Source organism: Nicotiana tomentosiformis, chromosome 5 (genome assembly GCF_000390325.3).
Source record: "Nicotiana tomentosiformis chromosome 5, ASM39032v3, whole genome shotgun sequence".
Lineage (NCBI taxonomy): Eukaryota > Viridiplantae > Streptophyta > Magnoliopsida > Solanales > Solanaceae > Nicotiana > Nicotiana tomentosiformis.
Genome location: NC_090816.1, coordinates 39,669,915 through 39,687,119, shown reverse-complemented (window position 1 = coordinate 39,687,119; position 17,205 = coordinate 39,669,915). Strand labels below are relative to the sequence as shown.

General features: G+C 39.7%; 1 protein-coding gene across 5 annotated transcripts; it reads right to left on the bottom strand.

Moving 5' to 3' along the window:
- Positions 1 to 293: 293 nt before the first annotated feature.
- LOC104120865 (WD repeat-containing protein 26 homolog) lies at positions 294 to 11,371 on the bottom strand. 5 transcript variants are annotated; one of them, XM_009632731.4, is made up of 6 exons: positions 11,182 to 11,370; positions 9,147 to 9,268; positions 7,791 to 8,686; positions 3,737 to 3,838; positions 2,107 to 2,736; positions 294 to 684 (listed from the first exon to the last, which is right to left on the bottom strand). In XM_009632731.4, exons 3-6 carry the CDS (start codon positions 8,586 to 8,588, stop codon positions 469 to 471), a joined length of 1,746 nt encoding a protein of 581 aa, XP_009631026.1. In that variant the 5' UTR covers positions 8,589 to 8,686; positions 9,147 to 9,268; positions 11,182 to 11,370; the 3' UTR covers positions 294 to 468. The 5 variants fall into 5 exon arrangements, with proteins under 5 accessions (XP_009631026.1, XP_009631027.1, XP_009631025.1 ...); XM_009632732.4 differs by having other exon boundaries at positions 9,147 to 9,212; XM_009632730.4 differs by lacking the exon at positions 9,147 to 9,268.
- Between the last annotated feature and the right edge of the window lie 5,834 nt (positions 11,372 to 17,205).

Below are 17,205 nucleotides of genomic sequence, written 5' to 3'. Positions count from 1 at the left end.
ATTACATTATTACAATCTCAATATTTTAATCCCTGTACAACTTTATCCATTAACTAAACAACCTGTATAGATTATTTGAGGTAAAAGTACTTCGACTTTTTATTAGTAATTTTGGGAATCCCATAAAAATTATGACCTGGATCAGATCGCAACAGGAAGGAAAGAGGCGCTAAAAGAGAACAGTTTAAAGATCGATCAGGATCTCTTCTTTATATGTTAGTATGTTACCTGTAAAACCTAGGCTGCTTACCTGGTCACTTGAATAGCAACAATAATCACACAAAAGAAATCAATAAAAGAAACTAGAGTACATGATTTATTGCTGGACTGAATGTAAATTTCACATTCCTGCTTGTCATAAATGTTAAGCTTGACCTTGATGTAAAAGAATATACATAGAAAGCAATGGTTAAGAAAAGGTATCTATCTAGTAACATTACATTGCACCAGTGTATGCCCCCGAGACTTCTAAGTTCCGCCATTGCAGTAATGCACGCCATTACTAACTGTGTCATAGTGTTTCATGTTTACTTGATTCATGCCCCATATGCGAATAGTATGATCATCACTTGCAGATGCCAACATATGAGGATTTGCTGGGTTCCAGCTAACACAGTTTACTGTACCAGAATGTCCAGCCAATGTCTCAATGAGTTCTCCTGAGCTTCTATGCCATATATAAACCTGAAAATATACTATCAGATCAAAACTTAACTGCTTTCACGGGTGTAAATGCAAGAGTAAATCTCAATATGATAAAGCATCACAGCACATTAAATAAACAGAAGTCAAAGCAAGGATAATTAAGGGGTCGCATGTCCCTTTGCTGATGATGGAATGAAAGGGACCCTGAAAGTTGGACTTGGATTTTAGAATTGATGCGGAATTAGGGGATGGAAATGAGCAATGAAACAGAACAAACTACAAATTTTCTAAGAAAGCCATTTCATACAAGAAATATTATCTCGCAAAATAATTATGTCTAATCTCTATTTGTAATTTCAACGGAAGCAACACTGTAGTACACATAAAAGTTACATTCTAAGCACAACAATGCTCTATCAGTTCCAATTTACATGATACCCTTTTCATTTCAGGATATTTCAGACTGTTTCACCAAATTTAATCCTATACAACTTCTAAGATTTCAGTCCTGTTAACTGCTCTTTAAATTTCAAACTTTGAAGCAATATCTTTTTTATTACTTCTCAACCATTATCCTGAGCCGAGGGTCTACCGGAAAGAGCCTCACTACCTTCCTATGGGTAGGTGTAAGGTCTGCCTACACACTACCCTCCCCAGACCCCACTTGTGGGATTACACTAGGTTTGTTGTTGTTGTTGTTGAACTTCTCAACCATTACAATAAAATTTTCTACTGCTACTAATATAATAAAATCAAATTAACAACTTAGAACTTTGTTTCCAATCAATCGCTATCATATGCAAAGGATGGAGCAATATTGTTTGTGCTAAACTTTACATTGAAGAACACGCCTAACAAGATCATCTATTAGGTTTTCACAAAAATAAATCTCTTCATTCCTTTTTTTTTTATGACCGAGAAATTCGTCTAGAGCCGACCCTTTGAGCCAACTGCAGCCCTCGAAACTCGTCGAAACTCGGGGATGATGGGCCTGCCGCTCTACCCCTCTCCACTTAAATACCAAAGTTAGTTCGCTTGACACAGGGCTTGAACATGTGACCTAAGAAACAAGTCCCTCAAGCTTTGCCAATTGAGATAACCCCTGAGGGCAAAGACAGATCTCTTCATTCTCAAATTGGCATTTTTCTATTGCTCGTATTCCTTATTGAACAATAAAAGGATCAAAGCACAAACTGGATCATTTTCATCTCGAGACCTTTAACCTTTTTAATAATGTGTGATTAGAATTAATGTAACCCAATTCCTAATAGATTCACCCCACAATAGCATACCTTTCTTGGGTATTACTGCCAATTACTGTTCTGATGTGCAAATAAGAAATTTGATATTCTGCGCATGAGGTAAGTCGTGGAAAGTAAATTTATATTCAAAATGACAACTTAGAAATTTCGCAAGATTAATGGAGTTAGTGTTTTTCTTGATCAACAAGAGAAGCAGTACCTGTGAGTCCTCACTTCCACTGGCAACAAATGCTTGACCCAGTCCGCCAAAGCAAGACCTTACAACAAAGCGTGAACGTTTATGCCCTTTATATTTGGATATGAGCTTTACAGTTCCCTCTATATTCCACAGATGGATTTCTTGATTCCAAAGACTAACCAATAAATACTTGCTGTCCATGGACAATACAAATGAAGTTATTGTTTGATCCTCCTGAATTACTTTCTCTGCTTTTGATTCCCATCCAAATAGTAATATCATATTATCTTTGCAAACAGAGACTATATGCTGCCCATCACTAGTTATCCCCAAGTCAGATATTCTAATAGTTCGATGGCCTTTCCAACACTCCAACTCTTTCCCTTCCAGATCCCACATGCTAATGCTCTTGTCCGTAACACCGCATAATATCCTTTTGCCATCAGGAGCCCATCCACATGAGATCAGACCAAGACCATTTTTCTCATAAATATGTGTACATTCACCTGATTCAATATCCCACCGTCTGACAACTTCCTCTACTCCACAAGTGAGAAGCTGATGGTCATCAGGACTCCATGACATATAGGAGACAGGTTTCTGGTGACCAGAAAACTGGTGCTTCATGCAGAACAAACCATCCAATTTCACCTACAAAGAACAGAAAGCTGAGAGCTGAAAAAGAACACTAATACTTTATGTTTAACACCATAGCATCCTAATAAGTTCCGATTACAAATAACACCACCTACATCCCCAGACAGCTTTCTATTCTCTCATCCCCTGTGTTTCCTCCATGACCCCAAAAACAGCTCCCCGAAAAAAAAATCAGTTCTCTCAAACTTTACAAACATGGAACAAAACATGGAGGAGAATGAACCTTGCACACCATACAAGTCAAAAACTAACTCCATCCAACAAGAATGCATGAAATCATATGCTGAGTATTGTGCCACATGACAAACCAAAAGAGCCAATACAAGTACCAACTCTTTTTACGAGTACATATCTTAGTGCTGATTTCCACATACAAAGCTTAATACCTTTAAACAGCAAAAGTATTACAGCGTCACTAGAAATAAGATTTTATAGATGTGTATAAATACGGAAATAGATAAACACCGAAAACTAATGACAATCAAGCTGCACTAACATTACTTGAAATACTATGTTATGTTTCAACAAAGAACAAAACACAATGAAAAATAATCTGTCTCTTTACCAGAAAAAATATTAATCCAGGATATACTTTTAGTTTCCTCTATTCAAATGACCAATTACTAGACACCCTTACAAGATCTGCGAGAGACTATGATTTATGAATAATCAAGCATGATTTCTTTTAGTAGACTATTTCTCAAGCTTAAGAGTTCATAACTGTGAAATGGATCACGAACTTATTCACACTAGTGAAGAAGATTGTTACTGTAATTATGTATGTTTCCATGTTTAGGGTATTTCTGAACTGTGTTTTATCCCTATAGCTTGAGGAAATAACAACAGACAAACAACAACAAATCCAGTGAATTCCCACAAGTGGGGTCTGGGGAGGTTGAGATGTACGCAGCTTGAGGAAATAATCAAGTTAAAATATTTTCCAAAACTTCCACTGCTCTTCTTTTTCACCACCCTCAAGTGGACTTAAACTCACCTCCCATATAATCACTGAACAATCAGCAGCTGACGAGGCTAAGTATTTTCCATCATGGGAGAACTGCAAGAACCATACTTCATCACTGTGATTTCGTAATATCTGGTGCATCAAAATCAATGAAAGAAAAAATTACACACCCAAGTGCTAACAAAAAATTATATCTGCAGAAATTAAACTCGAGTTAATCCACATATCAGTGAAGTTTAAATAAATCATAAACGTGGGAACAAAGAAATTGGTTCTTTTTTTTATTATAATAGAGAACGAAGAAAATTGGTTATCGGAAAAGCAAATATCGATGCACATAGATAGTAAATGGGAGCTAAGGAAAAGTCAATGAATTTTAGGATGACTTCTCTAGTCACTAGCCATGCAAAAGGACACTTTTAGGCGCCTTCGGTATCCATATCAACAATGTGGACAAACACTTCCCCAACAACAATTCCTGCTAGGAAATGAGAACATCACATCTCTCCTTGTGCCCATCTCCATGAATCCTACAATAAGTGTGAGACGCTCTGCTGATGTGGACAAACACTTCCCCAACAACAATTCCTGCTAGGAAATGAGAACATCACATCTCTCCTTGTGCCCATCTCCATGAATCCTACAATAAGTGTGAGACGCTCTGCTTATAAAGTAGTTCCCCTAGCTTTGGAGTTCCCATATCTCCTTATCATGCAAGTTTCGTCTAAAACTTGGATCACATACAACTCTCTCTTGTACTCATCGGACCTGTTACACTGTCATCTCTGTCTAACTCAATGTTAGGGAATGGATGCCTCAGCATATTCTCTCCACAGCATCTGTGATTCCAAAAGCTTATCTTGCTACCATCACATATCCGGAAGGTTACTTGGTCATCAAAGTATTCTCACCATTTCATGATGTTTCTCTATGAAACACATTCGGGCAGACGCATGATGTTCCTTCTCATCCACCCATCCCCTATTATGCCGTACTTTTCTTCTATCACCCCCTCCATAACGATAGTTCCTCCAAACCAAATCTCCAAAACATTTCCGAGTTCTTTCACTTTAAGTTTTCCCTATTTTCTTGTGTCTTGACAATCTTCCAACTCACAAAAGAACCTCATCGCCATTTGCGGTATTCCATAAAAAACTCATCTGGAGTCTCTAAAGTTTTTCAATCACGCTCACAGCCGCCTACATTAGTGACATACAGTGCGCAAGGATGCTTGAAAGTATACTCTTAACCAGTACGCCCTTCCCCTTTTGACAAGTACCTCTTTTGCCACCTGCAAGTCACTTCCCAAACTCTTTCAACCACCTGGTTCCACTGTGAGATCCTTGTTCGACGCACAACAGCAAACTAGGTTAAGTGGTTGGTAAAGCTCCTACATTACAATAAAAAAATCTACAAAGATGTCAATGTTATCTACTTTGCCTATCGGTATAATCTCGCATTTCCCAAGGTTAATTTTTAATTCTAAACAACCTAGACTAAAGTATCATCTGCAAATAATAAGTGTGGCCCTCCCATTGCTTAGTTGCTCAATTAATGCAGTAAAGCCCCTCATGATCCTTTTGCCACACCTCTGTGGCTCTGTCCATTATATTATTCAGTGTTTTGATCACCAAATTTACTAACATTTGAGATCACAGATCCCTGCCTCAACCCCCTCGAGTTGCCGAAAAAATCACAAGGACTTCCATTCACCGTGATAGAGGACTTGATCAAAGCAATACAAAAAATGGTCCACCTCTTCTATTTCTTTCCAAATCCCATCTTCATCATGAAGAAATCCAAGCACTCCCAATTCACATGATCATATGCTTCTCAAGATTCAACTTGCACGAATTTCCCGGTTCTCCTTCTTCCTTTAAAAGTCAACCACTTTGTTTGCCACCCAAGGCCACATCTACGATTTATCTTCCTTCCACTAACACATAGTAAGAAGTAGAAACTATCTCGCACAAAACCTTCTTTAGTCTATTGGAAAGCACCTTAGCAATTACCTTATAGATGCTTCAAACAAGACTAATAAGCCTAGTCTTTTAGCACTCCTTACCTCCTGTTATTTTGGAGTGATAGCAATAAAGCATGCATTGAGGCTTCTCTCAAACCATCCTGTTTTTTGGTATGCAATAGTACTCCAACACCTCCCCTTAATTGCTCCAGCATTGTTGGAAGAAAGCAAGTGTAAAACTATCAAACCTAGGGACTTGTCTACCGCACATTTGTCCATCGCCTCCCTCCTGAACAACGATAACGGTAGAATTTTTAGGTTGTGCTTATTAACACAACTTCCTCCTTAAACAAAAGATTTCCCTATCTAATAATCCTTTTTCTTACTGCTTCCCTTCAAAAATCTCCATCACTTCAATTCATCTCGTGTGTGTCGAGGCCGAACTCACCAGCCCTATCGCTTCTCTTATGTCATGTAATCGTTTTATTCTCCACTTTAACCAAAAATTTGAGCCTCGGAAGTGTCTTATCACGACTTGAATCAAAATAGCTCGGTCCCATCTTTGAGTTCACTTCGGGCTCTTCCTCTTTCAATTGCAACAAGCCCCACACTCGCCTCATGTTCAGAATATTCTTGGCCATATCTATCTCTCCATCTCCTCGGCCTATCTTCTCCTCGTAAAGCTTTTAGACTTGCCAAGTTTGCCCCTCCCATCAATCTCACATGGTTTGAATTTTGAATTATATCTGTCTTTGCCATGTACTCTTCTACACATTTCTAAGCATCCAATAAATCTATGTACTTAAAATGACATCAGCCATGTATTTCCTTATGGAAAAATATCTGCATGGCAGCGACCAACAATATCCTTCTCTATTGGTGCCTTAATGACTTAAAAAATCCTGCAACTCAATGGAAAATAAGACGAGGCTTGGGGCAAACCCAAGAAAAAAAGATTCATGCACCAATTGCCTTTACTCATCAACATTAACCTTTTCCATCAGTATCCAAAACTAGGCAATACTAACAGAAGAATCAAATAGAAAGAAAAATTGCTAACTTGGAAGCAATAATGGAAGATCTACTGAAGTACTCAGCCACAAAGCTACTTGAATTAGATTTGACCAATTTTGGATCATCAAGTCACTAAGCCAGTGTAAGATGAAGTTGTTCTTGCAGGTATCTAGGGTGCACAATTATCCCAACATTGATTCCTTTCTGTTATCTTGACTCAGGTTATGACTGTGGTACGAGCAATACCAGCTACACCAGAACTTGACAATATGACAACCGGATAAGACCAAATCCCAGCAACTTGCTAACAGAGTAAAACTCTAGCTCAAAACCAACTAAAAAAATTATAAAACGATTCCACTATTAAGAACTTTAACAATGTCTACCGGAAACAGCTTCTCTGCCTTTTTAAAGTTAGGGGTAAGGTCTGCGTACACACTACCCTCCTCAGGCCCCACTTGTGGAAATATACTGGGTTTGTTGTTATTGTTATTAAGATCTTTAACAATATAATTGCACAACCCAACGTTAATGCAATTGACTAGGTACACTGTATACACTAAAGAGCTATGCATATTGTAACAATATCCACCCTTATAAAACTAGGATTTCCAAATAGCATATTAGCCTATATACTCCTTAGCCATGCTACAATTCAATACTCTTACGTTTAAATACATAAATGCTAGCTTCCTAGTCTTACAGTAAAAGCTCTAAAACGCTTCATATAAAGTTTCAAGGCACCTTTTGACAAGACGTGACTTTAACATACAGGGCATATTAAAGACTTGTCTTTATTAAAACATAAGCATCAACTCAATCAGTGGTTTGACGCTTTCCACTGTCAGAGTGTGTTTTACATTACTCAAACAGTGATAGATTAAATGAAGTGAAAAATCCTTTAAATTAACATTATTTGGAATATAAAGTATGAACTTGATCAACACTTCCCATCGTGAACATTTATCATCCGTATATATAAACCAAAACACAGATGATCTAAGTTATAGGTGATTATAAGGTGCATTAAGCATTTCTACGAACAAATACTGGAATGGTAAAGCTTGAACAGGTTAAGAAACTATCAGGATTGAAATGCAATCTAACCTGCAAAGTTTGAGAAGGAATTTGATCCCTTCCGCACTGATGATCAGTGAGCAAAGATATCTCACCTACCAAAGAGTTGTGAAACCTACAAGCATCTAGTTGCAAGTCAAGAGCCTGTTCAACAAGATGTATCAATCTTTGTTCAGGAATTATAACTGTTGGGGGAAGCAATTTTTGCAATTCCTCTAGTAGCTTTCTTCGTGGCTTTGCTCTCACAACAACTTGACCTGACACCACAGCACGAACCTGCTGCAAAGGTGATAAAATGCACAAAGAAAGCTCACGGACTCTATCAGTGTTTATGCAAAGAGGTCCAATCTCAGTGCTCAATGTCTTCAAAGCATCCATGACTTTTTTTTCATCCAACAGTTCAAAAAACTTCTGTTCCAGTATCAGAAATGATGCCAATTGAACAACCTTTTCATCCACTAGACCGATTTTACGTAATGTGGCTACACTTTCATCCCATTTACCATCAAGGACTTGCTGCATAAATAACTTTACCACAGCAGATTGCAAAGGTATCCCAGACTCTTCTTCTAGATGTGCCCCAGTTTTGTTATAACCAAGAGAATATAATGCCTCAGCTAAAATTCGCACAAATTCAACTTTCTTGATGACCCCTTTTGTACCAACAACCTCATCGTCCCCTTGACAAACCAGGGGGCGAGCCATCAAGTCATTCAATGAGCAACTTGCAGGATCTCTAGGAAATGTGCTGTTTGAAAGATCTCCTGGTTTCCCAGAGGATACTTTCACACGTTTGGATGGTGGTTCAGCATCCTCTGCACCTCCCATAAATATATACCTCAGCCCATATATATATATAACAGGGGGAAAACAGAGCTTCAAGTTGAAATCGCAATATAAGTCCTTCAACAATGAAAACTAACACCCTGCATAGCACCACAAAGGGAAACAACTTCAAAAATTAAAGTTCAAAAATTAAAACAGAACAGCTAAAATAGAACGAAGGACCAAGGCAGAGGATTCAATGCCTAAAAAGTTCCAAGATAAGAAAATGATAGTGGAGGGACATAGGTGAATGATAAAACCTATGATTAACAAGTGCATAAATTAGTACCTATGTTACACAAATTTCTTCAATCTATTAGTATATACTAGTTACTTGGGATCGATTATCAATATAATCATATGTGCTGCCAATCCAGTCAGAATATTAATATTTCCTCCTTTATATCTTCTTAGCATGGATAATCAACACCCAAAGGTAATGGTAAATATTAATGCACAATTCCCTCCAATATGTTAAGCTCTTGATGTTGAAAATCTAACAAAAGCAAGCAACCAAAGTACATTAGCCACTATCAACTTGCTAGCTCCAGCTATAATTACCTGCCACTTAGAAGAGTGTGACCCACCTATGCAAATGGCTTGAGGCTATAAATACCAATGGTGAAGCTGGAGTTATCAACACAATCTCACTCTGTTAGAGGATAAATCCTTGCAAGAGTTGACTATAAAAACAATCAGTCTCCTGCAATACTATATGACTCAAGTGATACCCTACTTCCAATACAAAATTTAGCATCCGTTGAAATAGGTTGGAGCAACAAAAGCTCTTCTTTAAGCAAACATATGACCATGACTGTGATAAGTCGTTAGCCCCTTAAGCCTAGTAAACGTTATTCACTCTCTTTTAATTCCATTTGCATCACCACACCTCAGTTTCCAAACTAGTTGGAGTCGACTATATGAATCCTCTATATCTATTTTTAGACCCATCCGGTTCCAACACAAATAATTTGTTTTTTGGGGAAAAAACATAAGTAGCCAGCCAATTAGTCAATATAATTGCTGCTAGCCCTAAAAAGTGATTTACAGTCTAAGTTGCTCGGACTCGAGTGCGAGTGTCCGATATGGGTGCTGATTTAGAGGTCTGATCCTTCGAGATGTAAATTCTAAGATTCAGGGACACAGATCCTAGTACGGATACGGGTGCAGAGATCTGGCTAAAAATAATTTTAAAAAATAAAAATTTAAAAATATCTCTAAATTATGAGAAATTATATGGAATACTTACATATAGCTTGTAAAGTGTGGATTTATTTTTTATTCTCAAGTTGTAGATAAGTAAAGGATTGACCAGATCCGGTGCGTATCCCGTACCCACACCCATACAAGTGTCGTCTCGACACAGGTGCGGCACCTAAACTGTCGTGTCGGAGCAACTTAGTTTATAGTAAATAACCCTAAATTAGTCGAGCCATATCACTTAGGATCACTGAATAGAAATCCGTCTAAAAGAAAAAGGGGCGTAAAACTCGCTCATTATGATTAATCCATGGATACTATGCAGATCTTTTAGGCGACTCTAGCAAAATCAAACCCAAATAGACCAAAATCGTGAATCAAAACATTCTCTAAACGATTTCTATCCAATATTTAAAAAACTTTGGCGAGAAGCGGTATAAGGATTTGCAGATCAACCATGAAACTGTTAAAGTTCTGCTATTCTACAAAGGGGAGTAGTACAAGTGAATACAGGTTTTGCATTCACTATCCCACTCCACATTGTGTGGTACCATGACTGATCTGCAAATCCTTATGCCGCTTCTCGCCAAAGTTTTTGAATTTTTGACAGATATTCGTTTAGAGAAAGTTTTGGTTCACACAATTTTTGTTGGAGTCACCCAAAAACACTTGCACGCTATCCATGGATTAATTGAATGAGCGAGTTTTTTCGTCCCCTTTTCTATTAGACGATTTCTATCCGAGGATCCTAAGTGATATGACTAGATTAATTTAGAGTTATTTCCTACAAATTTTTAGGGCTAGGGGACTGTTATAAGGACTAATGGGTGGGCTATTTATGTCTTTTTTCCTTGTTTTCTGAGACAAATTAGGGGTTCTCCAAAACTAGAGATTCTCTACATCTCACATTTATCCCTACGCTGACCTACAAGTCTCTAACTCTTGGTAGATTCTGTATTCATTGAGGGATTCACATTTTGTCACAACAGTCCTAAAGTTCAAACTATGCATACAAAAATATATAAGTTGTTAAGAGCATAATCCTCTTAGTTAAAGACCAGATTACAATTATCACCCAAAACCCACAGGAGAAGGAAATAAATTTACATACAATCCTTAAATTAGCATCAGATAATCCAAAAACAGATAAAGATTCAAAATTCAGGTTCGGCAACCAACAAACAAAAGCCCCATTTCTGTAAAAAGTAAAAAGGCAGGAAAAACAAAACTACAAATTACCACAAATAGAGTATCAAAAAAGAAGCCGGTGAATTAGATGGATAAACACAAAAGAAAGAAATAATAGAATTTTTTCCTCTTCTTAGTGGGTAAGCATATGATGTAGAAAGTTAGGAATAGAAACAAATGAAGATAGCTAAAGAGAAGTATGATTAACTGTTGGGTGGTGAGGTCTGAGAAGCATGTGACATGTAGATATTGGCCCTTTGTTAATGGCGGTTCGGTGGAGGGACAGATGTGAAGAGAAATGGTGGAAAAAGGGGAGAAAGGGGTCGGTTTGTATTTATGTTCTCTGTGGGTAGCAAAAGGAAGTCATATCTTGCGTGTTGTAGCCTTGTAGGACACCTCGAAGGGAAAGGTTAATCTTGAAGGGAAATAGTGAAGGCCATTTGATAACACGTTGTTTGGATGGTTGTTATGCATGCTTTCATAATGTATTATATAGTATTATTGTATTGTATTATTTTGATGTATACAATATATTGTATTGATTGTTATCATGTACCAACAATATGAAGAATAAAGTTGCAATATTATAAAGAAAGAGTAAGGTACGAGGTAGAATTATTATATAAATAGGTAGGGTAAAGGATAAAATAAGATTTTTTAATAATAACAAAGGGCAAGATGAGAAAGAAAAAAGGTAACGACGCGACCACACCAAATCGATCGTTCCATAAAGTGGCATTTTTTGTCGTTACATAACGACGAATTTAACGATACAATACAATAAAATTTAAGTAACAATCGGAACAAATATTGTATTTAAAGTAATAATATGATACAATACAACAGGTAACAACCATCCAAACTACATTTTATATTAGCTTCTCAATATCTTCAATTAACAGTGTGAGACTTTATTCGCATACCCAATAATCTCCACTCGAACTAAGTTTCATATGACCCATCAACAAGCCCCGCAATAATTGGCCAATCAACAAGCCCCTCGAACTAAGTTCCACTTATTCGATTATTATGATTTTACGAATTAGTTTTCGAGATCCACTATGTGATACCCACGTAATCGAGCATTTATGGCCTCTGAAGCTTAGAGCTAGCGTTTTCTTGAGCATGTGCATCTCCAAGCTACTTTTGGCATGGTAAAGGTAGTAATCAAGTAGATGTCATCACTTTGCCATCTTCATACTCTTCTCGCTAAACCATGAGCTTTGATACTAGTTGTTGTTAAGCTAAGTTAGTCCATACTCTTAACATAATATGATATTATTCACTTTCGATCAAGCCCGCACAGTGTAGCGACTTGACCTGTCATTTCGAGCTTTAGCATTCCGTTTGGCGGTTTGAGGCTTTGAGTAGCTTCACTCGATGCATTATGATTTGCGTATATGGTTGGGTTTGATTTCTGAAAGGTTCGGAGTTGATTTGGAAGAATAATTTTCTATTCGCAAATATTAAGTTGGAAGAGTTGACCATGGTTTGACTTTGAGTAAACAGCCTTAGAATCGGGATTTGATAGTTTTAATAGGTTCGTATGGTGATTTTGGACTTGGGCGTGTATCTGTCGATTTGGATTCAGAGGTTCCTAGAATATTTTAGCCTTGTTTGTCGAAAGTTGGTAAGTTAAAGAATTAGAGAGTTCATAAGTTTGATCGGGAATTGGATTTGGTATTATCGGGTGGTGTTCCAGGACTAGGATAGGTTTATTCTATTGATTGGGACTTGTGTGCAAAGTTTGGTTGTGATCATATATGTTTAAGTGTGAATCGAACGAGTTTGGCGAAGTTTGAAAGTTAAGAGAATGATTTGGTCTTCTTTTCTTATTTTGGATGTTATTTATGGTGTTTCAAGCCATTGGATAGGTTTGGTTTATGTATACAAACTTGTTGGCATATTTGGAGGGGGTCCCGAGGGGCTTGGGTGAGTTTCGAAGTGGTTTTGGATCATTTTGAACCACTTTAAGGTTGCTGATTTTTTGGTGTTCAAGCATGCATCTCAATCGCGATGGGTTTCATGCGATCGCGGAGTAGGATTTTGAGGCAACTAGTTTTTGGTCTTAGCATTCGCGGTCTCGGTATCGTGATCACGTATGGCATAGGAGTTGGTATGCGCGTTCGCATGTAGTGGTCCACGTTCGCGAATTTGATTAAAGATTGAAATTTTATTGTTTGGAGTTCTTTCCTATGGCTTTATTTGACGTTATTGAGTTGTATTTGACTAGATTCGAGTCGTTTGGTATTGTATTTGTACGGAAAGTTGATTTTTTGTTGATTAAAGCTTGTCAGATGGAGGTAAGTCTCTTGTTTATCCTTGTAAGAGGGAATTCTCCCCATATGTGATATATTTGCTACTTGATTCATGATTTAGGAGTCACGTATATGCGAGGCGTTGGTCGTATATGCATAGCTAAGTCTTGACCATATTCAATATTGTCGACTTGAATTGTGCTTTGTTGGATTATGTGAAGTTGTTATCCATATTTAATAGTTCTATGACTACGTGATAATTCATATTCACGACTTAGGAGCATGCTTAGGGTTATGACTTGTTGATTTGACATGAAGGAATATTTTTCCATGTTGAGCTTATTATTAATCCGTAGTCATACACTTATATTATTTGCTCTATAATTTTGGCGGTTCCATGGACTAATTGACTCATGATAAATAATATTATTAAGCTAAGACATACTAATAACTTATTGAGGCATTGTGATAAATTGAGTTATATGATTTGCCATAGCCATCTTTTAGCCATATGAGCTTTTTATCTGCATTCTTATTATCATGTCAGGTGCCCTTTTATTACATCATTTCAAATACATATGTCTGAGTTAGAGAGTTGTATGCTATTGAAAAGTTGAGGAATTTGGCACAAAGGAGAATGTGAGAGGACATTGGCCATTGGTTATTGATGATATTATGAGTGGAACAGGTTGAGCGCTGCAATAATTGATTGATGATATTATGATTGAGATAGGTTGTGCGCTACAACGATTGATTAATGATCATTAAACATAAAACGACTAATGCTTCGATATGGATACGTCCCTCCGGAGTTAGGTGATTATATGTTACCTTGGGCCTTTGAGCGTAGGCACCTGTGATTATTTTGGTTCTTGTTGGACACGTGTGTCATGGGCCGACTTTCTTACACTCGTCAGCGGCACTGAATAGCTCGTGCGGAGCCTGCAGTTCCCCTCGCTGCAGGCCAACCTATCTTCTTTCCCAGGTTTTCCAAGCACGATCTTGTGCCTGTGGTGAAGCTTGCCTAGAAGGTCTGCTCCAATTGTGCCACCCGTATGAAGTCAAGGCTCTTGGCCTTGACTTAGCTATGGCGCTTCTCCTCTTAGGATCATAATCCATGCACTCCCTGGGGGTTGGCTAAGGACATGTCTTGTCCCTCGCCCAAAACTAAGCATCGCTCTCGCATGCACAGTCCAATCCTCAAGCTTGACACTCGCCTCTTGCATCCGCACCCAGCTTGTGCCTTGCCCGAGTAAGGAAACCTTTAGTCCTTGGCCATTGTCATGTGCGTATTTCGTGCCATGCTCATACATAGCCCTCGCGACATACTTCTATCACGTCTAGTGTAGTGTCGCCCCACAACTGTATGTTTAGGCCAATGGACTCTTGCTCGCATGGCTGAACCCAAGATATGCTTACAAGTCAACACATAACGCCCCTAAAATAGGTGCATCATGTATCCAATCGGCACACAGGTCGTTGTCCAACATTTCGGTAGCCCGCGGGGCATGCCGTCCTACACGTCGAGCCTCCGGCGCCCGTTTAGTGCCCAACGCTAGCCCGAAGGCGTCGCGCCATCCATAGAGTTCCCTAACTGGTATGGATACCTAAGACACTCCTTTGAGTCATCCAGATAGACCCTTGAGGTTCCCTCTCAAGGTCTCTCATTTGATACGTCTTGGTGGCAGCACGTATGGGGGAGGCAAGTTGAGCTTTCAACACCTATACCCCCCTTATATATGCTTAAAATTTAAAAGTCCAAGTTCCCTTAGTAGACAGGTCTATGTCAGAAAATCAGAAGAGCCTTTTCTCACCGAATCTACACGAAGTCACAACCCCAAAATGCGGGCTGTGACATCCTCCCATACTCATTATGTCATCGTCCTCGATGACACATCAAGGCCTATGACATTCCGGAGTCTGCCCCCCTCATGTATGTACTTTGTGGCTCCCTTAATCCTGTGGGTTGGACTTCCTTGAAGTCCTGCTCAAAATGAGCCGTGCCCCATGCACTTCTCCCCCAAGTATCTTTCAAGCATGCCTCTGCACTTCACCTCCTTTCGGTGTTCACTTGGAAAGTGCCTCCGCACTTGCACCCTCTAGTGTCTAACTTTGTGATTGACCCACACTAGTCAACCACACCATGACCCGCATATCCTTCATGTCTATCTGAATCTATTTCCTCAAAGGTAAGCACTTCATTGTGCTTTCTGGCGCAGCTCCCATAGCTATCGTGCTCTCTGGCATAGCTCATGTAACAATCGCTCCCGTAGATTTTTCCTTGCCTTCATTACCTTTGAAGATGTGTTTGCTTCCGAACTCATAATTTTGCCCTAATGCCTCTTGCATAGGCGGATCCTCCCACACTCAATGTGGAGGATACTTCTTAGCGCACACGTCCCACTTGGCATTCGGCCAGCTCTTGGGACGTACTCTTAGTGAGTACTACATTCTCAAAGTCATAGCATCGCCACATTCACGAACAAAGCTCTTTGTTTTCCAACTGTCACTTCCTCAGCAAGTACCCAATGTTCCCGGTAGTACGTCTGTACTCGCCCTATAGTCAGATACTCTCTTGGTCCTGCTAGCACGGCTTCCCGGTCCGGTTGTGTCTCGCACTTGGACTCTCAACGGTCCCCGATCATTCGGCGTACCTCTTCCAAAATGACACCTTCTAACTTGGAAATATGCCCAATTCTGAAGCTTCGTTATTTCCTTTGAAATCGTTTCCTCACCTTGTCAATGCCCTCAGGTACTCCACAAGCCTATCCCATAGGAAAGACACTTAAGTGATGCACTGCATGCATCCTTGGCAAGATCTCCACTGCGATCATGCCCAATGTTTATAGTCCATGGCTCCCACTCTTTGAAATATGGTTGCTCGACCTTGCAACCATGGCCTTTTCTTGACCATCTGACTCATCGGCACATCACCATATTCAATAGAAACCCAGACTTTCAAAAGAAAGTGGAATCACCCATTTTTTTCTTCGACCAGTAGTATCGGGTTCTCAATCTCTGGTGGCATATGAACGTCAATCTCTGCTTTGACATGATCTCCGCACTGACATCCAAAATGCACTGGCCATCTCCACTCTTTGCCTTGACATTGTGTCATGGCATAGTATGGCCTTAATCGTCTCTAATACCACGTGTTACAGGCCGACTTTCTTATACTCGTCAGCAGCACCGAATAGCCCGTGCGGCGCTTGCAGTTCCCCTCATTGCAGGCCAGTCTATCTTCTTTCCCAGGTTTTACAAGCATGATTTTGTGCCTGTGGTAAAGCTTGCCTAGAAGGCCTGCTCCAATTGTGCTGCCCATATGAAGTCAAGGCTCTTGAACTCGACTTAGCTGTGGCGCTTCTCCTCTTAGGATCATAATCCATGCGCGCCCTGGGGGTTGGCTAAGGACATGTCTTGTCCCTCGTCCATAACTGAGCATTGCTCTCGCGTGCACAGTCCAATCCTCAAGCTTGACACTCGTCTTGTGCATCCGCACCTAGCTTGTGCCTTGCCCCAGTAAGGCAACCTTTAGTCCTTGGCCATTGTCATGTGTGTCTTTCATGCCATGCCCATACACAGCCCTCGTGACACACTTCTATCTCGTCTAGTGCAATGTCGCCCCACAACTGCACGTTTAGGCCAACGGACCCTTGCTCGCATGGCTGAACCCAAGCTATGCTTACAAGTCGACATATGACGCCCCTAAGATAGGTGCATCATGTATCCAATCGGCACGGAGGTCGTTGTCCAACATATCGGCAACCCACGGGGCATGTCGTCCCATACGCCGAGCCTCCAGTGCCCATTTGGTGCCCAACGCTAGCCCGAAGGCGTCACGCCATCCATAGACTTCCCTAACTAGTATGGATACCTAGGACACTCCTTTGAGTCATCCAGGTAGGCCCTTGAGGTTCCCCCTCAAGGTTGCTCATTTGATACGGCTTGGTGGAAGTACGTATAGGGGAGGCATG

Excerpts from the sequence above, each read along its gene's own strand:
- LOC104120865 (XM_009632731.4), bottom strand. The coding sequence starts at position 8,588 with ATGGGAGGTGCAGAGGATGCTGAACCACCATCCAAACGTGTGAAAGTA. Across the intron at positions 3,839-7,790 it reads TTCCTTCTCAAACTTTGCAG|ATATTACGAAATCACAGTGA; the intron begins GTTAGATTGCAT and ends TTGATGCACCAG. Across the intron at positions 2,737-3,736 it reads GTTCAGTGATTATATGGGAG|GTGAAATTGGATGGTTTGTT; the intron begins GTGAGTTTAAGT and ends TGTTCTTTGTAG.